Here is a 24,508-nt window from a genome sequence, read left to right as displayed (position 1 = left end):
GACCCTGTGCTGCTGAGGGGCTTTTGCTAAATCACACGAACACCGAGTGGGGGCTGGAGACAGTCTGTGCTACAGAACACCCTGGCCTGCGTTTCTTCAAAACTGATTTTATCCTATGACTAAAAATTAAGGACACAGTTTAATAAAGTACCATCTCTCCTTCTATTTGCACACTTCATTCAGAGTGCCTGGCATTTGGCTAAAAACCCCAGCACACACCTGGAAGCCATCTTCCAGCTCTGATCTGAGAGAGCTAGGATGTTCTAAAGGACTGAGCCCAGGAGCCACGTGGCTCTCTCAGCAGCATCTACGACAGCCGCAGAGAGAAAGGGGTGGGTGGGTGGGTGGATGGCCAGAGGGAGTCTACTCAGGAAATCATGAACGCTGGGTCCCGGCCAGGAAGGTGAGAAGAAAAGCTACTCATGGCTGGAGAGTCCCTGTCTGGGCACCAACACCATTAACACACTAAAATGTGTATCACGATTTAATCTAGAAAGTCCCTAACAGAGGGATCACCCTTGCTGAACCTCAACAGTAGCTCTGAGCTGTTCTCAAGTTTGCATCATCAAAACCGAGCACAATCAGGAACAGTCTACACCAAGACTCCAAACACATAAGCACTTGTACTCTCTCCCTCTCCTTAGAGCTTTCAACGGATGTGAAATATTCTCTACATCAGAGTTACCCAGATTATTTTTTTACTAATGGGTTGCATGATCTGTATTTATATAAAAAACCAAAACAGTCCATTTTACAAAATTTAGAAAATATAGACCCAAAAACAAAATGAAAAGTCATGTAATCCCGCTGTGCAGAGACAATCACAGTTAATGTCTCAGTACATTTTCCTCCAGTCTTTTTTCCACGGGCACACTGTCTTTATGTAGTGAAACATCTCCCCATATTGCTAAAATCTCCCTGCAAACACTGTTAAAGGCTTTGCAAATATTTTTAATGTACAGATGTACCACATTTTACTTAATGATTGCCTGATTTTTGGAAATTTGAGCTGTATCTTCTATATTTTGGCATTATAAATAACACTGCAACTAACAGCTTCGTACACTTTGGCTTTCTTTCGTCAGAGGACGGAAGGGTGAACATGCTCAAAGGGGCTGCTCAGGACTGGAGTAGTTTTAAGGGACAAGGTGCCATGAAGCGTTCAGGGAGCTGCTCCTTCCTGTGGGGGAGGCCCTACCTGCGGAGAAGGTGAGCTGCACCTGCTCGTCCACGATCTCCAGGGCGATGAAGTCGTGCTTCTCATTGAAGCGGCCGTTGTAGAGCAGCAAGGCGTTCCTTTCTTGGGTGGCAAACCTGAGGGACCAAGCAGAAGCATGTCTCATGGTGAATGACTCAGAACAGAAGGTTTACAGGTGCCAGACGTGGGAATAAGAGGCAGCCCAGAAATGACAAGCCCAGCCAGAGGTGGGATGAACGTGGGGCCGTGCTTCCAGAAAGACTCTGGTCACATCAAGATTTGAAAAGCCATAAAACCTGACTAGTGATGTTCTTTGCTGGAAGTAGCAAACCAAATTCCATGGGTGAATCTGGTTACTACATCCTGCATAACTTGCAAAGATTACATTATATAATGTTCTATAAGCATGACACACAGCCAGTACACCAGCTAGAGATGTTTGGACAGAAGGCACATGCAGCGAATTTTCTGCTATTGGAAAGAGATCCCCCACATGTACACCTGGGCAGAGGGGTGCAGCATCCGTTCACACAGGGATGCTAGGTTGACGGACCACCTCAAGGCCTATGGCCCTCAAGTCTCTGCGCGCACACTCCAGCCACACTGGCTTCTTTTGCTCGCAAACACCAAGCTCTCTGCTGCCGCAGGGCCTTTGCACCTGCTGTTCCCTGTGTCTGAAACAATCTTCCCTGGCTGTTTGAATCTCGCGGGATTCACTGCAATGTCACCTTCTCAGAGACTCTCCCTGACTCGTTCTATCTAATCTGTACCCCCCAGTTCATCTGTCTATTACATGGCCCTGTTTATTTTGGAAATTATCCTGATTTACATATTTGTTTATAAGAATGTACGATCCTTGAGGGGAGGGATTATGACTCTGGTTCACCGCTGTACCCTAGAGCCTAAAACAAAGTCCTACCCATGTGAGTGCTAAATAATAAATGAGTGGATGACAGCATCAAGGAAGAACCAAATGCATGAAAATGAACATATCTGTCGGGACTTAACGCATGTGAAGAGTAAAAAGCTGATTACTCTGACAAGAGAGAAACACAGTCTCAGAAATCTGCCTCCTGCCCCAGTGGTCCTTAGGAAAACCACCCCATCAGTCTTGAGGGTTCCTGGCTGGTGGTCTTCAGGGCTGTTGAGTTGCACCATGTCTCCCTGGAATCTCTGGTTACAGAGAACCCTGCAAACCTGCTGAATGAAGTTGGGGCTGTTTCCTGAGTTAGCTGGATGTCTCCGTCATCAGAGATTAAGTGAGAGAAATTCCTTCCTTTGACTCAAGGCTGGTTTATCTGTTTTCAGGCAGCAGGAGTCTGTCTGAACCAGCCTCAAACACCTAGCTCAGCCTTCTCTTTGACTTACATAAAATCGATAGCTCACATCTATACCTCAAATCTCCTCTGCTTAGAATGCCAGCAAGAACTGATGACAAACACGAACAATAAAATACCCATATAACAAGCTGGATGTTTTGGGAGTGGAGTGGGCAGGCAAAAGGGCTTAATTAACCCTGGGATCAGCTCATCGCCACACTTATTTCCCTCCTAATTCTCTTTGGCAAGTTTTTCTTTTGACCAAGGCAAGAGAAGAGCTGGTGAGAGCAGGTAGTGTTGGTGTTATATGTCCTGCACTGTGCCCTCCCATCAAGAACCCTCTCTGCTGGAGGCAGAGAACTAGAGAAGGAACCGTAGGGGAGTGTTATGGATTGAATTATGTCCCCTCCCCAAAAAAGCCTTTTGCCATTGAGTCAATTCCGGCTCATAGTGACCCTACAGGACAGAGCAGAACTGCCCCATAGAGTTTCCAAGGAGTGGCTGGTGGATTTGAACTTTCAACCTTTTGGTTAGCAGCCGTAGCTTGCCATAGCTCTTAACCACTGTGCCATCAAGGCTCCCCTCAAAAAATATGTGTTGTAATTCCTAATCTGTATGCCTGTGGTTATAATCCCATTTAGGAATGGGCTGTCTTTGTTATGTTAATGAGGCAGGATTAGTATAGGGTGAGTCTTCAGTCAATTTTTTGAGATATAAAAGAGATTAAGCACAAGCTAGAAGCAAAGATGGGGGAAGACAGATGCCGAGCCACATGAAGATCGCCCGGGAGCAGAAACTCAAAGAGACAAGGACCTTCTTTCAGAGCCAACAGATGAGAAAGCCTTTCCCTAGAGCCAACATCCTGAATTCAGACTTCTAGCCTCCTAAACTGTGAGAAAATAAATTTCTCTTTGTTAAAGACACCCACTTGTGGTATTTCTGTTTTAGTAGCACTAGATAGCTAATAAGGAGCACTGGTGGCACAGTGGCTAAGAGCTCACCTGTTAATCAAAAGGTCAGCAGTTCGAATCCACCAGCTGTTCCTTGGAAACCCTACAGGGCAGTTCTACTCTGTCCTATAGGGTCGCCATAAGTTGGAATCGACTTGAAGGCAACGAGTTTTTTTTAGATAATTAAGACATGGAGAGTCTGAACAATGCAAGTAAAAAGAGGGGGGCCAGGGGAAGAGAGGGGGAGAACAAGGAAAAGTAGAGGAGGAATGAGAGGTGGCTGGGAAAACAGAGCTCATTGGGGGTCCCCAGGTACTTGACCAACAGAAGCTCAAAACAGAAGAGACAGCAAGAGGAAAGGTCTAAAATGAATAGCAGCGCAGCTCTCACACTCCAGCCGCTCCGTTCAGCTTGCACAGAGGGTCCAGGTGCCTCTGAGGGTCCTATCCACCTGCAACCACAGCCCCAAAGGTGTAACTGGTCTTCTGTAAAAACTAAGGGAGACTTTTTTTTTTTTACTTTGGCTTTGAAGTCACACCCTACGAAACACTCACTGACTTAGCACTGGCCTGATTGCATGCATCAGGAAAACACCCAATTATTGTCAAATGTCATGATCTTACCAACACCACACACCAATGGCGGTGGACACACTATTATGTTATGCAGACATTTAATGAAACATCACTATTTTCTAGTTTTTCTGTGCTCTGGCGCCAATAGGCTTCCTTTGCCAGCTTTCAGCCTAGGGCCTCTGCCTTTGACACCAGGATTTCTGGACACCTGCTCAGGTCAGCCTCCTACAGGGACCCCTCCCACGGTTGATTAGCTGCCAGCAGTCACCACCTGCGTGACTGAGGGATGCGGACGCGCCCACGCAGCGGGTGACAATGACTACACATATGCCAACGTACAAGCCTAAAGCTAACGCCCATCGCATGCTCTGAGGCACTGCCCAGAAGACACAGGGACCCCTGCTATTCAGAACGGCTGGCATTCCCTCTGCTTTCAACATCGAGCCACATGAGACACAGTGTGGTTGGGGATCTCCAGGGAGTCCTCACTTCCGAGGGCTTGTGCCCATAGGGCAGCCTTTGGAGGACAGGGGTCTGGGCGAGGAGCAAGGGCTCAGTGCTGAGAGCAGGCAGAGGGCAACGACCAGGCCTGGCCACCTGGGCTCGGGCCTTGACGCTGTTGAAGGATGTACCTGCTTGTTTTATAGGTGAGCAGGGCGGGGAGAGTAACGGCAACCAGAACCGTGCCAGGCACATCCTGTGCTCCCCAAATGCTCACAGTAACCCACTCGGGAGCCACCATTAGCTCATAAACTAGTGTCCCAGGGCTGCCTAGCAGGGTACCACAATCTGTGGCTTAAAACAACAGCCATTTAGTCTCTCTCGGTCCTGGAGCCTAAAAGACTAAACTCAGGGTATCGGCAGGGCCGCACTCTCTCCAAAGCCTCTCGGGGAAGACCCTTCTTTGTCCCTCTCAGCTTCTGGTGGCTCCAGGAATTCCTTAGCTCATGGCAGCATCACTCCAACCTCTGCTCCTCCTTCACCTGGCCGTATTCCCTCTCTCTCCTGTTCTCATAGGACACCAGCGGTGAAGAGACTAGGGCCCACCCCAATACCTCATCTTCACTCACTACATTTGCAAGGACCCTCTTTCCAAATAAGGTCACATTCTGAGGTTCTAGGGGGTTACGACTTCAACATAACTTTTGAGGGGACACAATTTACCCCATGACAGTCCATTTCACAGTTGAAAAGATGGAAAAGCAAGCTGCCCAGAAGTGGAAGGTGAGAAAGTGGGGGAGCCATGGCCGATGGGCCGAAGCCAAAGGGGTAAAACTTCAGACCAGCAGGTCTCCAAACAGCCTGAATCTCAAAACCACTTTCAGAACCAAACGATACGCCACCAAGACAAGAGGGTCCCCGAGTCTAAGCCAGAAGCCCAGCACCTCCTCCCACTTCTCCAGCTTCCCTGTTCTCCTGGAAAAGGGACAAAAATCTCAGGATTAGAAATAAAGCAATGAGCACCATGCCTGCACACGCGAATTCAGCAAACAGTAGCTACTGTCATTATTTTACTTGTCTAAATAGGGACATTCAGGAAGCAAACCAAAACAAACAAAATCAAACCTGTTGCTTTCGAGTTGACTCTGACCCGTGGCGACCCATGTATGACAGAGTAGAACTGCCCCATGAGGTTTTCTTGGCTGTAATCTTTATGGAAGCAGATCACCAGGCCTTTGTTCCATGGCACCGCTGGGTGGGTTTGGACAGACCCTGCAAAATGCCCACAATCCGAAAGCACAAACCCGGAGCGAGAATGTGTATCGGCAGGGGTACCGAGAGCAAGGGCCGCAAGCGAGCCGTCTGGGTGGAGCCCCGTTGCTAGCTTTATGACCTTGGGCAAGTTTTGCAGCAGGTGCTGTGTGACTACCTAATGATTTAAAAATCCATCTGCTTTGGGGACTTTGGCACAACTGAATAATCTCACACCAGAAAAAAACTGTGAGCAGGATGTCTGGCAGGGGTTCACCGCCCCAACCAGGGAACCGCATAAAGGACCAGCTTAGAGCTGGAAGACTGAGCCCTAATGCAGGAAGCCATCAGTGATTCAAGCCCATTCCTGCGGAGGAAGCAACATGTCTGACCTTGGTGGGGTCACCGGGGTGGGCGGGACGCTAGCCCCACAGGCCGGGACATCCAAGTCAGGACAGCTGTGGCCAGAGGGCCGGCAGCAATCTAACTGCCCACCATGCAGGCCAGGCTGGGGCAGGCTTCCTGAAGGAAGTGAGTGGGTGGGGTGCCAGGAATGTCCAGGCCCAGAGAAGTATGAGGGGGTCAGGGGCCACATCACAGAGCCCGAAGTGCAGGAAATGGGGGAGGGGCCATAAAGGTCTGACCACAAAGGGCCCTGCGCTCCATGGAGAAGTAAATGCGCCCTAGCCTGGTGGGGGCCATGGTAGGGCAGTAACAGGCTCGGCCTGACGCAGGCTGGAGAGCCAACCAGACTGGGGCTGTCACACCAGGTGCCTGCCAGCTGTCGCACAGGTAAGAGATGATGGAGGCCTGGGCCAGGTGCTGAGAACTGGGACGGCAGCAGCGGGTTGGGGAGAAGTCAAAGCTAACAGCGTTGCTGGGGTGGGCAGCAGCGGATGGATACAAGAGGCACAGGACAAGGGGTAACAGGATACGACTTGGGATGGGGAACAGAGGGTCAAGACACCACAGCCAGAGCAGCTGGGCCAACACCGGGACCTCCCAAGACAAGGCCTGAAATCCCTCTTGGACCTGCCAAGAGGTAGGCGACGCCCAAGCAGAGACGCTGGCACATTCATACACGCACAGTCTAAATGTCCAAGCCCCACGGAACTGACTTCTGGGGCTTTTCTGAGAGTGTCTGCCCAACTGCCCATTGGAGGTCATGCTTAGAGGCCAGGTGCTGAGCAGGCAGTCTCCACCCTCCCACCTCTGAGCACTGCGGGACCACAGAGGGAAGACAGCCATGTGATGATGGAGTGATAAGTCCACAAGCCAAGAAATGCCAAGGACTGCTGGTAACCTCCCAGAGCTGGGAGACAAACAAGGAACAGACTCTCCCTCGGAGCCTTTGGAGGGAGTGCAGCTCAGTGGACACTTTGATTTCTGACTCCCAGCCTCCAGACTGTCAGAATAAAGCTCTGTGGTTGTAAGTCACCCAGCTCACGGTACTTGGCTGCAGTGGCCCCAAGACATTCATACACTGCAGGTCCCCTTTTCCTTCACCTTGGCCACCTGGGCATCCTGTAAAAACCAAACTTGTTTCTTTAGAGTTGATTCTGACTCATAGCATCCCTACAGGACAAAATAGAACTGCCCCATAGGGTTTCCAAGGCTGTAATCTCCACAGAAGCAGACTGCCACATCTTTCTCCCTCAGAGCAACTGGTGGGTTTGAACCCTGGCCTTCCAGTTAGCAGCTGAGTGCTTACCCACTGCACCACCAGAGCTCCTGCCTAGATGTCAGAGATGCCCAAGTGTTGGCAAAAGACCTGGACTAGAGCAGCTAGGGCTGGATTCACAGGTGTGAGACCTGTGCAGTCACACAAGGCCCCTGTGCTCAGAAGGGCCCCAAGCTTGTTTAGCGTTCTATTGTTGTCATCCTGAAAGTCTTAATAATTTTGAATGAGGAACGCCAGCTTTTCATTTTTCACTGGGCCCCACAAATTATGCAGCCAGTCCTGCAGCCAGCACTGGCCAAAGCTACTCAAGTATCAGAGGCCACCAGTGAGCAACACTTTTGTTGTTATCTAGAAAGACAAGGCATATCTGGACACAATGTGACACTTTTCTGCCCTAGTAACCAGGTTATCAGGAGGGACCAGTCCCTGGAGAAGGACATCATGCTTGGGAAAGTAGAGGGTCAGCAAAAAAGAGGAAGACCCTCAACAAGATAGATTGACACAGTGGCTCTAACGGTGGGGTCAGGACTGGGCAGGGTTTCATTCTGTTGTACACAAGGTTGCTATGAGTCGGAACTGACTCGATGGCACCTAACAACAACAACCATGTTCTACGTACTCGTTGTGGTACCAACAGGACACACACTCACGTGAGGGAAATGGTGAAGTGGAAACGCTGCCGCAGGCCACGGAACGTAACAAAGGACTGGGGTGGGAAGCTCCTGGTGGTCACCTCGCAGTAGGGCTTCTCGTATTCGCCTGGAGGGCACACGCAGTGGAAGCCACCGATGAGCAGGTTCACACAGGTGCCTCCATTCTTGCACACTCCATTGGCGCAGCGGCCCGAGCGCACGTTCACCTCACAGTGCTCCCCTGGAGGAGAGAGGACAGGACACAGCCAGAGGTCACACAAGTGGCCAAGGGAGGGGCAAGTCAGTCCCTCGTAGCCTCTGGAACACTGGAGCTGTAAGTCAGCTGCAGAAAGAAAACACAGCTCTGGTGAGGGTTTTTGTGAAGCAAGCGTTAACTCCCCTGGAACCACAGCAGGGTTGAGCTGCAATTATACGTGTGTTGTTTTTCTCATTGTAACAACGGCACCCAGTGCCTGGAGGGTAATCAAACAGAACCCAGGACAACTGGCTGGGGTGGGTTGGTGGGCTTCCAATAAGCACCTGAGGATGGAATGTGTCAGGCAACTGATTGAGCACTGACCCCATCCCTGTCCCAAGCCTCTGGGTTCCCCGCATTCCAGGGGACAAAGAGATTATGCAGCAATGAACACTTCTCAGCACCCACCCCTGTTCTAAACACCCCACTGGCTGAGCCAGACTCTCTCTTACAAGCAAATTACCTAGAAACAGACAAAGAAGGCCTCAGACCTCCCTCCCTACACCCATGCCACCATGATCGCTGAACACATCCAAGCTTTGTCCAAGACTCTGAAGCATGCCATGATGAGATTGGACCCGAAGGCTTTCTTCTGGGGCAGCTTTCCTGCTGTGCCCCTCCCCCCTGCCTCTCACGGAGACCTCTTGCACACCCCGCCAACACTGGACTCCAGTGTTTTTAATCAAGTCCATCTCTCCACCTGCCTGGGTGCTCACTGAAGGCAGGGACCACTGTACTCTAATGCCCCTCCTCAGGGCCTAATGCCTCCTGCTTCCTAGAAAGACTGATTGGGGAGCCCACAGCTGACCACCTCTTCCCCCCGAGGCTCCATCAGAGCAGGGCGCTGGGAACTCAGCCTGCTGGGAAGGTCCCAGTGCTCGCCAACAGAGAAAGTTTCTCCCTCAAGGCAGTTGGGGAGGTTGTACACAGCACCAATCAATTCTGAACAGCGCTTGGAGACCAGCCACCATGTTGGCCAGCAGCTGCTTGGCAGAGCAGTCCTCACTTCTTGGGGTAGGCATGACAGCCCCCATGCTGACATGGCCGGGATCCACTTCCTCCACCTCCACCATGTGGGGTGGACACCAGCCAGAACTTCCTCACAGACCATCAGGGGCTTCACACAACTGGAAAATTCCCCAGGCCCCAGCAAAACTCTTTGTCAGCCCCTGGTTTTTAAATGACTGTGTTTGCAAATAAAATTATTATATTCACGTACTAAAAAATTCAAACCACAGAAAGTATGGCATGAAGAGTAAAAGTCTTCAACAGTTTCTCGTGTGTCCTTCCAGAAGATAAGTAAGTACGCAAGGTGGGCGACACGTGCATCTGGTCTACCTTGCCTGCTGCATGCCTGCCTGACTCAGTGATGTATCCCGGGGAGCTTCCTGGGAGGCCAAGGAGCTCTCTCTCCTCCTTTTGAATGGCTGCTCAGTATTGCATTAGAGGAATGCCTCAGAATCTAAATCATCTGTTCCTCATCCTATTAGTGACAGACATGTAGGCTGTTTAGTCTTCTCTTCCTGCAAATGACTTTGCGATAAGACGCATGATCACACTGATGTGCGCGCACACACACACTCACACACACATTGACCCACACTTGACAGCCCCAGGCCTCTTCTCCAGGTGGGCAGCCTGCAGCCTTCTGTAATTCTTATACTAATAGTCAACGCCTAGCTTACCACGCATTTCTCCTTCTTGAGACTCTGCAGATTCTTCAGTTTCTACCTGAACAATGTGTGTACCATTAGGCAATGTTTGCTTTCAGAGCTCCAGCTTAGCCAGTTGTTGGTCAAGCACAGCATATTCCTGAATAACAAAGCCCAGAGAGGGAACTGGGCGGGGTGTGCTCACCTCACCGTGAAGCCAAACAAAGGGAGGCCTCCCGGGGGGCACAGCTCTTCCTGCAGTCCTCCCTTCCACTGTGTCCCAGAATCTCCATTATCTTGACATTCAAGTCTAGGCCTTGGTCCAAGTGTTCAAACTTTCATCCTTGATAAAAGCAGCACCAAGCCCACTTCCCCCACCTGCCCCAACCACACAGCCTCCAAATCCCACCTTCTCCTTCAACTGGGAAGTCTGCAGTCACCCACCTTCACTTAAGTTCCAGAGGGTACAATTTCTCCATCTGTCTACAATTTTCTCTAAAGGCAGCCTGCTGCCTGGGACCAGAGAAAGGAAGGCCTTGAGTGAAGAAAGCGCTTATCGTTCTTCAGGTAGCTGGTCTCCTGTTCCCAGGAGCTCTGATGGCGCAACGGTTATAAGCTCAGCTGCTGTCCAAAAGGTAAGCAGTTCGAATCCACCAGACACTCCTTGGGAACCCTATGGGGCAGTTCTGCTCTGTCCTGTAGGGTCACTACGAGTCGGAATCGACTTGACGGCAGTGGGTTTGGATTTGGGCTTAGTCCTGTTTCCAAGCACAGTTTCCAGGTTTTCAATGGTCACAGGGAAACCCTCTTTCTCAGGCTGAGCCTTGAAAGTGAGAAGGTAAAACCACTGACTCCCCCCGCCTCAAGGGACATAAGTGCCTTTGAAGCATCTGGGTTTCCCACTGAAAATGAGGCTGGCTTATTTCTGTTTCTCTGCGTGAAAGCTCTTGCTATTTTAAGTGTGTTGTAAGTAAAGCTAAGTCTCTGTGAAGTTTTGTTTTTTGTTACCATGATGGTTTTTCATTTTTTTTTTTTCCAGTTGGTGGCCCTGTGCACTGTACTAAAATTACAATCGGGGTCAGTCTTTGCCTCTGCAAACCCAGAGCTCTGGGCCACCTTCCATCTGGGTGCGCTATACTCAAGCTTCAATCTGCAGGCTCAGTGCTCTGGCCACCTTCCCTTCGGGTGCCTCTTCCCCGGCTTCTGGGAAGTGCTGGGCTTGGTTTCTCCGCCATCAGGACAGGCTCGTGCCATCTCATCATATAAGGTGGACACCTGGGGCCCTGGCGTGGGCCGGCTCCCCTCACCCTTGCAAAGCCAGGACTCACAGCTCCCTGGCCGGCCCTCTCTCCTGAGCCCCACACCCCATATCCAACACTTCCCCCCTGTCTCTCTCAAGGCACTTTAATCCTAGAATCAGGGTCCTCACCTCCCCAAGCCTGTTCTCTTCCAGGTTCGGATCTGGGGGAGGGGCTCCATCACTGTGCAGGGCAGACAAGTCTGGACCTCAGAGCCACCCTGCCTCCCTCCTTCTCCTTGCTCCCCAACCATCTCCAGAGTCCTGTGTCCCTGTGTCACTGCCACCTCCACCCCAGTCTACATCACTTCCCCACGTCCACTGTACAACCCCAGCGACCACCCAGCTGCCCACTGCAGAGCAAATCTGCTTGTTCTTCACACAGGACTGGAGAGGCCTTTTCAAATGTCGACCCATCACATGTCACTCCCACTGCTCCTGTGAGGACCTTACCCACATGCCCAGCCCCAACCCCATCACACGTCACTCCCACTGCTCCTGTGAGGACCTTACCCGCATGCCCAGCCCCGATCTCATCACACGTCACTCCCACTGCTCCTGTGAGGACCTTACCCGCATGCCCAGCCCCGATCTCATCACACGTCACTCCCACTGCTCTTGTGAGGACCTCAGCTGCATGCCCAGCCCCGTCCCCAGCACACTCCCCCACCCCACGCCCTCCCATGTGGCCACGTAGTCTCCTCCAGGGCTGCAGGGAGGGGTAACAGGCTAATATACATGGCACTTGGGAGGACCCTAGATGTTCCCCAGCAGCAGCAGTGATGACCCGGCAGTGGACGTCAATCCATTGGTCATTCTCTGTACCTGGCGCCCTCTCTTCTGGTTGTCTCCTGGCCACACCTGTCCTCCAACTCTGGCACTCGCCCTCAGGGACACCTTTGCCCACCCACCTGACCAGGCCCCAGGTGCCCATGGCAGACTCTGATGGACCAAGAACCTTTCCTCTCCTGAGTGCTCGCTGTGGCTCCAGGCTCACATCCGTCTGTGTGACTGCTCCTGAACGTCCACCTCTCCCAGCCTCTGCGAGGGCAGGGACAGGGCAGGGTCAGCTGTGGGGCCGCACCCAGGATGCTCAGCACCCAGAGGGCGAAGGCCTGGCACCAGCAGGTTCTCAAGAAATGCTTGCGAAGTGAAGTCATAAGCGCCGGCATTTTCCCCAGTCCCAGCCAATGATTAATGCTTGTATTTAATCCATGCAATCACAAAACCTACATAATTCACATATTTGACTCAAATAACGTAGGAATTCTGTTGATGCAATGAGTGAGGAATTAATTTTACAGTTAAAAATGCGTTTTTTTAAAAAAGGCGGTGAGAACTCTGAGTGGTCAGGTTTCAGATGAGCTGGGCCTGCCTGGGAAAGGGCCTCATCTCAGGGTTCTGGCACCTTCATTCAGGCCGACTCTTGGGTCCTCTGAAGGCTCCTTCTCAGAGTCTGCTATCAAGTCTACACCAAGGATGCTTCCTGAGCAGCCATTCCAGCTAATTTGTTTGCAAAGTCCAGGAATTCACTAACACTTTTTCTTAAACTTATTTTAATGCAGTGGTGTGCCGGCAAATGTTTAACAACCAACTCCCTGATTTGTAGCACTTGCCAATTTCCGTGGTGTAAATTCTCCCACTACAGCCAATTTGAAGCCACCCACTTGACATCACTGAACTGGAAGTAGAAAGGATATGTAATAGGATAATTTTAAATTCTTAAAGCCATCTTACCCAAAACCATACCCATTGCTGTCGAGTGGATTCTGAATCATGGCTACCTATAGAACAGAGTAGACCTGCCCCATAGGGTTTCCAAGGCTGTAATCTTTATGGAAGCAGACTACCACATCTTTCTCCCAGGGAGCAGCTGGTAAGTTCAAATTGCTGACCTTTAGGTTAGCAGCAGAACACTTAACCACTGAGCCACCAGGGCTACTTGAGCCATAGGTCCTCCTCAGTACCTAGAGGCTACCTGCAGGTCCTTGCCAATGGAGTCCCCCAACATGGTCACCTGCTTCCTCAAAGCTATCAAGGGAGGAAGAGAGTCCAGCAAGACAGGTACTATTGGCGCTATTATCTTATGTAATATGATCATACACATGTCATCGCTGACGTATCCTGTCACTTTTGAGACAGTATTAGAAGGTAGGGTAAATGACTTGGATCAAATTTATAATGAGCCCTCTATCCCTAATTATTTAATACAGCTCTTAAAAGAAACACCATTTTAATGAAATAAATGGTCTCAGGGGTGCTTACTATCAAGCTTTCACTGTATTTTTCCTTTTCTAGGAATTCGTATTCAAAATAAGTTTGGAGTTCTCCGTTGTTGTTAGGTGCTGTCGAGTCGGTCGGTTCTGACTCATATCGACCCTGTGGACAACAGAATCAAACACTGAGTTCTCTGTATGTTCTAGTATTTTGCTTGGAGTCAAATGCTTGCTCTGAGTCATCCCATTGTAGTTGTTGTTAGCTGCCGCTGAGGTGGCCCCCCCTACTCATGGAGACCCCACACACAACGGAACAGAACACTGCCAGTTCTGCACCATCCACTTGATTGGTTGGTCAGGGTTTGGGCCATTGTGATCCACAGGGTTTTCACTGGCTGATTTCCAGAAGTAGACTGCCAGCCCTTTCTTCCTAGCCTGTCTTAGTCTGGAAGCTCCGCTGAAACCTGTTCGTTACCATGCCAACACGAAAGCCCCCACTGACTGACGGTAGTGGCTGCTTGTCAGGTACGTTGGCCAGGAATCGAACCTGGTTCTCCCTAATGGGAGGCTAGAATTCTACCACCGAACCATCGCTGCCTCCAAAAGTTGTTTTAAGCCTAGGGAAACCCCACATTGTCCTACTCAGCACAGGATCAGGTTCACTGGGACAAATTAATAGCAGAACTCAATAATCCATGTGGCCTGCCACAGGCTCCTAGCCCATTGCCAGGTCTCTCAGTGCCTCAGTATTAGGGGCACAGGGCTCAGCCTCCTTGCCATAGCTGCAAATGTGCCACCTCAAACAGAAATTTTGGAAAGGAATCCCCACACCCCAAATTTTCGACTGAAATAAACGCTCCAGAAGCGAAGGCCCATCCTACCCCCAAGGCCTCACACACATCTTCATCAGAGGAGCCAGGGCCCCCCTGGCCCCAGAAAGGGCCCAACAGAGGCATGGGAGTCCCAGGGTCCCAGCCAGGGAACCCCTCAGGGCAAAGGGTGAGGCCTTGATGCTAGGTGCCAGATGTGTACCCTACCAGGCCTGGACCTGGTGATAAGGAGGACCCAGCAGGGCTCAGGGTATGGGTCGATCGGGGACGGAGACCTAGAAGGCAGTGGGACTATCCCAGTAGGTTCAGGAGAGGAGGGGGAGAGCCCGGACAAGGGCACTGCTGACGGGAACCAGGAGAAGGCTGATTTCTGAGCCAGCCAAGCTCAAGCTCAGAACTTGCCCTGGGAGCTGCGGGGGGGGGGGGGGGGGAGGAGATGCAGAGAGCACTGGGGGCCCCCCAGAGGGGCAGAGCCAGGCCGAGGCCCTCAGGGCTGAGAGGAGAACGGGATGGGCTCCAGGAGGAGACGAGCCTATAAAGGTTTGATGTCTTAAGTGTTTAAGTAAATAAAAGAATTAATTCCTTCCTAGTACTAAGAGAGCTTTGAACCAGAAAAACTAGAATTTCCAAAGGCAGTGAGGGTACAGCTCAAGCAGAAGCATAAAAGGCACTTTGAAGCCTGAAGTTTAGACAGAATTAAGATCAATATGGACGGCAGAACTCAGACATAAGGAGAGTAGCAGAGCCAGAGAACGTTGACCGTGGGACAATTTCATCAGGTAGTTACCACGCCAGCAGCAGGCTTGAGGGCGAGCCAAACACAAAGGCACCAAACCTGGAGACAACCCCAATACCCATCAAAGAACTCAGTCATGACATGGTGTTAGGATACAGAAAGAATACGGAAAAGTCTCTTGCGTATTAACAAAGAAGACACCTTCCAACAGCATGGTCCAGGTCAAGAGGTTTGCCACCAGAAGAAGGAAAAAGATTTGAGGAAAGGAGAAGTGAAAATTCCAGGCTTTCAGAAAAGAGGAAGGTACGTCAGAAATTATTAAACTTTGTGAAACTTTGACCATCCAGCCATCCATCATTCCATCCATTCATCCATAATCCATTCACCTATCCATTTATGCATCCATCATCCATCATTCCATCCACCCATCCACCATTCCCTACATCTACCCATCCATCCATCCATTCATCCAATCATCCATCCAACCATCCATCCATCCATCATTCCATACATCTACCCAACCATCCATCCATCCATCCATCCATCCATCCATCCATCCATCCACCCACCCACCCACCCACCCACCCATCCATCCATCCACCCACCCATCAGTCCACCTTCTGCCCACCCTGCTAGCTCCCAACCAGACCTAAGAAAGTACCTCCAGTCCCCCAAACCACACTCATGCATGCACACATGCACACACACACGTGCCCACACTTGTGCACATGTATGCCCACACACCACATGCCCACCCATGCACATGTACAGAACGTGTACAAACATGCAACAGATGCACACATGCATTCATACCTCACACACGTGTACATTATGCAGCCACTCTGTTGGTCAGAGAAGGAGCCGAGCAGCAGCCATTCAGCTCCCTCCCGAGGCCGCCTGTATGCAAACCTGTCTCCTTGGCTGCCCCTGGTGCTAGAACCCGGGCCTCTTGTGCCCCACTTGTGAAAAGAGACTCACAGCAAGGGCCTGGCTGAGGTCCATGCCAGCGACGAGCCCCCTCTCCAGACAGGAGTTGGTCCATCCCATGCAAAGCCTGATGCTAGGTGGGGGGGGCGGGGGTGAGGAGGGGGGACTCCCACCGTTCCCACCTCTGGATAGCCCCAGGCCAGCATGGCCCCCCGGGCACGGGGTCACACAGAAAAGCCCCAGGTGGCCTCAGCCTAGAGGCAGGTCATGCAGACTGTCCATCTCTGGTCAGGACCCTGCCTCTTCCAGCGGCTTCAGAGCCCACATGGCCAGCAGAGGGCCTCGGCCACCAGGCCCTCGGGTCAGTGACGGAGCTGCAGAGGGGGACACCTTTGCCAGATTGGCTCTACAAGGCAGCAGCAGACCCACAGAGACAGACAGAAAGCCTGGATGCCCTGGTGACCAGCTCCTCATTTGGGGGATGAAGAAATGAGAACGACCATTTCCACCGAGAGTCTAGTGAACCTGGTTATCAGATAACCTTCAAGCTGTGCAGCTGAATGACTCAGGGCTCAGAGAGGGTGAGGAATTGTGTAGGTCCCACAGCTGCAGGTGGGGGCAAACGCTGAACCCAGGTCGGCCTTATACCCCTCAGTTCCAAGCTCAAAGGGGGGTCCAGAAAGCGGGAGGCCACCTTCACCACCTCCCTGGGATCAGGGCCCTCCACACCGTCACTGTAGGAGGGGCTAGGGGCCCCCAGGGTGGGATTACAGGGGGTTTAGCACCCCCTTCTACCAAGCAACCAACATCACTGCCAAGACACGGAGAGGCTGCAGGCAGTGTGGCCTCGTGCAAGCCGTGACCCAGAGCCTCAGTTTCCCCAGAAGAACTGCTCCACGGAGGCTGGGAATTCTCTCTTGCCATGGTGCTGTCTAGGAAGCCCTGGTAGTGCAGTAGTTAAGGGTTTGGCCGCTAAACAAAAGGTCGGCAGTTTGAATCCACCAGCAGCTCCGTGGAAACCCTATGGGGGCAGTTCTACTCTACCCTATAGGGTCGCTATGAGTCGGAATCGACTCAACAGCGACGGATTTTTTTTTTTTTTTTATGGTGTCATCCTAGCTCCTAGGAGGCTGAAGCCAACGTAAATGAGCAAATTCTGTGACTCTCTGGAGAGACGTTACTGTTATTCCCTGAAGTGTACCTGAACCTGCCTCACAGCCAGGAGACTGGGGCTTCACCTCTCTGCCCCTTCATCCCTACTGTTCCTCTCTCCCCTGCCTGTTGTTGTCAGCTGCCATCAAGTGGGCCCCAACTCAGGACAACCCCATGCACAACGGACTGTTGTGACCCATAGGGTTTTCACTAGCTGATTTTTGGAAGTAGATTGCCAGGCCTTTCTTCTAGTCTGTCTTAATCTGGAAACTCCACTGAAACTTGTTCAGCATCATAGCAACATACCAGCCTCCACTGACTGCATGTGGCTACACACGAGGTGCACAGGCTGGGAATCGAACCCGGGTATCATGCACGGGAGGCAAGAATTTTACCACAGAGCCCCAATGTCCCCGCCTCCCCTCCCCTGGTTCCCTTTAAACCTCGCTGGAGTCTTCCGGTTTCTGCTCCCTGTCACCTCCTCCTCTCCTGGAGAGTGTCAAGCTTTGTTTGCCTTTCTCACCTCTTATGGACTTGCTCTGCCCACAGCCCTGAGCCCCTGGCAGTCTCCGCCCAGATGGCACCTACAGACAGCCCCCTTCCAGGGCCCAGCCCTCCCACCTCACCTGGCAAGGCTACCAGGAAGGGTCCCTGCAGCCGCGGCCCAGACACCTGCCCTGGGCAGCACAGAGGGCTGGGGGAGGGGTGGCAGGAAGTGAGGGACCAGGAGCCACCTGACCACACAGCTGGGCTTCCTGGGATGACTTCTTTATTGTCTCTGAAGCAAATTCCCAGAACCCCAGACACACCCATTTTAAAAAATAAAAATAAAACACGCATTCCAGCACCCAAGAAAACTCAATCCTGGGTCACTTGCTAACTTGGATCTTCTTAGAGGAGTCACCTATAACCTTGCTGACCCGGAATAATCGGTGTGTATCTGAAACTCCCTGGGTGCCCTAGGCAGCTGAGAGCCCAAGGGTCCCTGAAGGCCTGCGGGCCCACCTACTCTCACCCTGGGAGTCACACTTGGGAGACACATCCTTTTAGTAAACGGGCGCTCTCCCCAATCTCCTCTCCCCTATTTACAGCTGGGGGACCAAGAAAATAACCAACCCTCCAGTGGGCTACGAGTCTCTGAGTGGTTGTTGTTGTTAGATGCCATCGAATCAGTTCCGACTCATAGTGACCCTATGCACAACAGAACGAAACACTGCCTGGTCTTGCACCACCTTCACAAACGTTGTTACGCTTGAGCCCACTATGGCAGCTGCTCTGTCAATCCATCTCATTGAGGGTCTTCCTCTTTTTCACTCTTTAGTTTACCAAGCATGAGACCCTTCTCTAAGGATTGGTCCCTCCTGAGTGGTACAAATAGTTAAGTGCTCGGCTGCTAACCAAAAGGTTGGAGGTTCAAGTCCACCCAGAGGTGCCTCAGAAGAAAGGCTTTTCAAAAAACCAGCCATGGAAAGCCCTGTGGAGCACAGCTCTACTCTGACACACATGGGCCACCACCATTTGGAGCTGACTGGATGCTAACTGGTTTGCAATTGGCTAAATGGTGCCCCACCCCCCAACCAGAGTAGATATGCCCACACCCTAATTCCTGGAACTTGGATATTACTTTATAAGGCGAAAGATGTGATTGCGAGAAGGATCTTGGTAGTTGGGCCTTATCTGGATGGCCCTAAGTGCAATCACTTATGTCCTGATAAGACGGGGGACATTGAGAGGGAAGAGGAGGAGGCCATATGACCACCAGGCAGAGAATGGAGCAATGCGGCCACAAGCCAAGGGACACCACGGGCCCCCAGAAGCTGGAAGACAAGGATGGATCGTTCTGGAGGGAGCAGGGCCCTGCCGACACCTTGATTTCAGACTTCTAGCCTCCAAAACTATGAGAATAAATTTCTGTTTTTGTAAGCCACCAAGTGTGTGGTACTTCATTGTGACAGCCACAAGTGCACACAAAAACTTAAATATACAAACCCTAAACATACCCAGGTAACTGCCCCAAGTCAGGAGGAATCTTTCTCTGGGGACACTTCTCCAGAGAAACCAGCAGCCTGTAAGCCTTTCCAGCTTCTCTCTAAACGTCAGTACACTGAAGCAGGTAAAGATAAAGACCTGCTTGTTCCGTGTCTTCCTGGCCCCCTGGCTGGCAGCAGAGTGAGACCCAGGAGGTGCTAAATGAACAGCCCCGCACCCCAGCCCTGGGGCACAGGTGGGCAGGTATGTCTTGGTTGCCAAAGCGGTGGGAGGGGGGTGCCAACCAGAGGGCAGGCCATCACCACCCAGGCGTGAGCAGAGCTGGGCAGGGACACACTCGTGACCACCAGGGACGCAGGCACCCAGTGTGGGCCTGGGGTCTCAGATCCCATCTCGGCTAGGTACCTCCAAAGCCCCAGGAGGAGCGAGTAAAACATCTGGGAACAAGGCAGGTTCCTCTGAGCCAAGGGACAGGCCAGGGACACAGTTCCCCTCTGAAGCACACTGACAGCAGCTCAGGGGCAGCCAAGGCCCAAGACGAGACGAAGCCCAGTGGGGAGTCTTTCTCGAAGCCCCAGGGCCTGACCACAAGCTGAGAGGCCCACTGAAGTGCCCATGTGGGGGTGTGGAGGCCCCCCTGGTGCCCTAGACCTCTGCAGTCCACCACAGGGGTAGGGGGCACAGCCTCGCCCAGGAGGGCTCCTGTCTGGGGAGAGGTGGCCACGGGAGCAGAGACAGCCAGGGCAGCCAGCCTGGTGGCCAGGGCACACCTGACTCCTGCCTGCAAGTCTCGAGGACCATTTTGGATGCAGGACTGTGTGGTCTCCTGGTTTGAAGGAGGTAATGAGGGCAGCCTGGAAAGGTGTCGTAGGGAAAGGGTGGGAGCGAGGAGACAGGCCTGGGCCAGCACCCTGTGGGAGAAGGAGCTGCAGAGCTTAGTCCCGGGCTGAGCACTTGGCTTCTGCTGGTGGAAGTGGGCAGGAGCTGTGAGGAGGGCTGGCCTCGCACCACACAGGCCCTGTCAGGCTGCATCACACCAGGCTCTGCCAGGCCGTGCCACATCAGGCCCCACCAGCCTGTGCCACACCAGGCCACACCGGGCCACACCACACAGGCCCTGCCAGGCCGTGCCACATCAGGCCCCACCAGCCTGTGCCACACCAGGCCACACGGGGCCACACCACACAGGCCCTGCCAGGCCGTGCCACATCAGGCCCCACCAGCCTGTACCACTCCAGGCCACACCAGGCCACACCGGCCACACCACACAGGCCCTGTCAGGCCATACTACATAGGCCCGTCAGGCCACACCATACCAGGCCATACCACACTACACCAGCCCACACCACGCCAGTCACTGTGCCAGGCCACAGTAGGCCACAGAGGAAGGACCTGGATGGTGGGCTGAGAATCGGGGCACTTCCCTGCCGAGCATGGGAAAAAGAACCTTTTTTGTTACTGTTGTTAGTTGCTACCGAGTTGATTTTTGACTCGTAGTGACCGCGTGTGGCAGAGCAGAACTGCCCCGTAGGGTTTTCTAGGCTGTAACCGTTACAGAAGCACCTTACTGGAGGAAAATAAACCAGGCAGCTGTGCGCAGGGAGGGCTGGGAAGGGGCAGGTCTGCACTTTATCAGCTCACAGGAAAAGGTGCCAAGAATCAGACAGCAACGGCGTGTCCAGACTGTGCAGGAATGCCAGCTCGAGCCTCCACCGTCCGTGAGGAGTGGTCGCTGTGCTTGCCACTGCTGGGGGAGGGGGGTGCGCGTTCCTGGGGACCAGTGTCGGGAAGAAGGCATGCCCTTCACTCATCGCTGGGAGTCGGGCTCATATCAGGGGAGTCAAACCGCCCGTTAATAACACTCCACCCCTCCCGCCATGTAACCAACTCCATCTGATAAGTCTGCCAGGGGTGCATGATGAAAATGGGCCAGGAGCAGCACAGAGAGACCTTTGTCCCTCCCCCTGGGGAAGGGGCTCGGGAGGGGTCACCTGCATGGGGTGGCCCTTTCCAGCATCTCCCCAGCGCTAGGGTGGGAGAGCAGAGGACACTCTCCACGGGGGTCACCCTCAGTCCTGGGGCTCAAACTATACTTGCCCAGCAATATTTGATGGCCAGCAGCCCAAGCTGTGACCCCAGGGGACAGCTCAGGGACAGCCAGCTCCTTGCTGCCACGTGGAAGGAAAGGCCGCTTGCAGCTCCTCAACATGTATTTACTGAGTGCCAGTAGGTGCCAGATGCCGGTGGGGTTCAGTGGTTAGCAGAATTACAGACCCCAAAGACGTCCATGCTCTAATCCCTGAAATTACATGACCACACGTGCAAAAGGGACTTTGCAGATGAGATTAAGTGAGGATCTTGAGATGGGAGATGATCCTGGATTATCCGGGTGGGCCCTAAATGTGAGCACACAGCCCTTATAAGAAGGATGCAAACCAAAAAAACCAAACCCACTGCCTTTGAGTCAATTCCGACCCATAGCGACCCTATAGGACAGAGTAGAACTGCCCCATAGAGTTTCCAAGGAGAGCCTGGTGGTTTTGAACTGCCGACCTGTTGGTTAGCAGCCATAGAACTTAACCACTACACCACCAGGGTTTCCATAAGAGGGATCAGGAGGGTCAAAGTCAGAGGAGATGTGCGGATGGACGCAGAGCTTGGAGTGAAGCCAGGGAGAGGCCACTAGCCAAGGAATGCAGGCGGCCTCTCGGAGCTGGAAAAGACAAGATATGGACCCTCCCCTGAAGGCTCCGGAGGAAGCAGCCCAGTGAAACCCACTTCCCACTTCCTCGAGAACGGTAAGAGAATAAATCTGAACTGTGCTAAGCTACGAAGTTTGTTGGCGGTTGTTTCGGCAGCCACAGGAACCCATTCCAGGGTGAGCACACACCCGGGTCCTGGCTTCTTCACAGAGCTCACGTTCTGGCTCTTTCTGCAGAAGCAGCTGCTCCCCCAGTGCCCACACGTCCAGGACACACAACTGGTGACGAGGGACTCGGCCACAGCGAGGCCAAGGGACCTTGTCCACTCCCCGATGCAGCCAGAGAGGTCGCTGAAGACAAGACTTAAACAGAGGCCTTTCACTGCCTGCCGCCTCCGTCCTGGGGTCCCGTCGCTGACCCGTGGTCAGACAACCTGACACATGCTTCTGCTCCTCCCTGACCACGCCCTGCACCCAGCTTGGCCACCCAATCGCTGACAGGCGGGGCACAGGAATGCTCTTGTGTTGGGATCTCCAGAAAGGAAAACCAACCACAGAAGCCGATCCCTCACCCAACAGGTGCCCTCCCCAGACAACGACTGACAAGCGGGGTGGCAGAGTGGCTGTGCTGCCGCCGATGCTGGGAACCCGAAAGAAGAAAGTGGGGGTCAGCGTAAGGGCTGTCTTCATCCCCAGTGGCCAACTGGCTGGACACGGACCCCTTGCCCGGGGTTGTTGCTGCTAGCTGCTGTCAAGTGGGCCCCGACTCATGGCAACTCATGCTCAACAGAACGAAACACTGCCCAGCCCTGCACCATCCCCATGATTGGTTGTGGATTGGACTGTTGTGATTCACTGGGTTTTCATTGGCTCATTGGTTTTTTTCCTCATTCAAAAATTTATACACATATTGTTTTGTGACATTGGTTGTAATCCCCGTCATGTGATAGCACCCCCCCCCCGTTTCCGCCCCAAGTTCCCTGTGTCCATTTATCCAGCTTTCCTGTCCCTTCCTGCCTTCTTGTCTTGCTTTTGGGCAGGAGTTGCCCATTTGGTCTCGTTCATTTAATTGAACTAAGAAGCACGTTCCTCCGTGTGTTACTGTTTGTTTTGTAGGCCTGTCTAATCTTTGTTTGAAAAGAGGGCTTCGGGAGTGGTTTCAGTTCTGAGTTATCAGATTGTCCGGGGGGGCCATAGTTTCGGGGGTTCCTCCAGTCTCTGTCAGACCAGTAAGTCTGGTCTTTTTTTTTTGGGAATTTGAATTTCGTTCTACATTTTTCTCCCACTCTGTCCAAAATTCTCTGTTGTGAGCCCTTTTAGAGCGGTTCATTGACTAATTTTTGGAAGTAGATTGCCAGGCCTTTCTTCCTAGTCTGTCTGGACGCTCCACCGAAACCTGTTCAGTATCACAGCAACACCCAAGCCTCCAGTGACAGATGGGTGGTGGCTGCACATGGCATGCACTGGCCAGAATCGGACCTGGGTCTCCCACATGGAAGGCGAGAATTCTACCACTGGACTGCCAACTTCCCAGGGGGGAAAGAGGTTATTTCTGTGTGTTGAAAGCCTCAGCTTCTGGAGAAAGACCTTTCTGGGGGAGAACAAGAGATTCCTGCCTAAATGTATCCACACTTCGGATCTCTCAGTACTCGATTTTAACGGAAAACAAAGTCACCCCAAAATGCAATAACGCCCCAGTATTACAATAACGTTCTAGGGATACACCGGCCTTTCAAAGCCGAGCCTTAACTGCTGCGCCAGCAGGGCTCTCTCTCTCTCTCTCTCCCCCCCGTTAAGTGACAGCTGTTCCATGGGATAACAGAGCGGCTCAGACCTGGCTTGGCGTCTCCCAGCTCACATGTGAGCACGGGATTCCAGCTGGGATGACCCAGCGACTGAGTGTACCCGTGATGATGGAGACACTACAACAACTGTGATAAGGGAGTGCATGATAAAACTCAGAGTCAGGTGACACATGTTTCTTGCAACAGAATCAGAGACATGCCAGAATTTATTTTAAAATTTTCCCAAAGAGCTAAAAAGATGATTAGATTTTCACACCAAAGTTTCTCTGGTCTTGAACCTACTGGGAATGTCCCCAGCCCTGTGATGGGCTTAACAGGAGACAGGCAGGTCCCTAAACCCAGGGAAGTCCTCACACAGGATAACAGGGACTCCTTGACCTGGGAATGGAGGCCCTGGGGGGGCACAAACAGTGCCTCAGAACAAAGGCCTGGTGATCTACTTCCAAAAACTCAGCCATTGAAAACCCTGTGGAGCACAATTCTACCCTGACATACATGGGGTCACCATGAGTTGGGGGTAACTCAATGGCAACTAATTTAGTTTGGTATTTTTGGCCTGGAAACATCAGTATGAAGCTTGAAAGCCAGCATCACAGAAGCACTGCCAAGTGGCTACTGATCCACTGACTTCTAACCCAGCCCACATCCACACCCAGGAGCCCCCACACTGATCAGCCCACATCCATACCCAGGAGCCCCACACTGACCAGACCATGTCCCGACCCAGGAGCTCCCTCCCTGACCAGGCCACATCTGCACCCCCGAGCTCCACACTGACCAGGCCACATCTGCACTGGGAGCTCCCTCCCTGACCAGGCCACGTCTGCACCGGAAGCCTGCACACAGACCAGGCCACATCCTCATCCTGTAGCCCCAACATGGACCAGACCACGTCCACAT

The 24,508-nt window shown here is 52.5% G+C and overlaps 1 protein-coding gene across 2 annotated transcripts in view; it reads right to left on the bottom strand.

The window, feature by feature from the left end:
* The window catches only part of CELSR1 (cadherin EGF LAG seven-pass G-type receptor 1), a 197,580-nt gene that overhangs the window by 88,579 nt on the left and 84,493 nt on the right, over positions 1-24,508 (bottom strand). For both annotated transcript variants that reach the window (XM_064283360.1, XM_064283361.1), the window contains exons 3-4: positions 8,066-8,288; positions 1,199-1,314 (exon numbers count right to left, since the gene is read on the bottom strand). In XM_064283360.1, coding sequence (XP_064139430.1) covers positions 1,199-1,314; positions 8,066-8,288 — 339 coding nt within the window. The remainder of the gene's footprint in view (positions 1-1,198; positions 1,315-8,065; positions 8,289-24,508) is intronic.

Source organism: Loxodonta africana, chromosome 4, assembly GCF_030014295.1.
Source record: "Loxodonta africana isolate mLoxAfr1 chromosome 4, mLoxAfr1.hap2, whole genome shotgun sequence".
Taxonomy (NCBI): Eukaryota; Metazoa; Chordata; class Mammalia; order Proboscidea; family Elephantidae; genus Loxodonta; species Loxodonta africana.
This window is presented reverse-complemented; position numbering and strand designations above follow the sequence as displayed.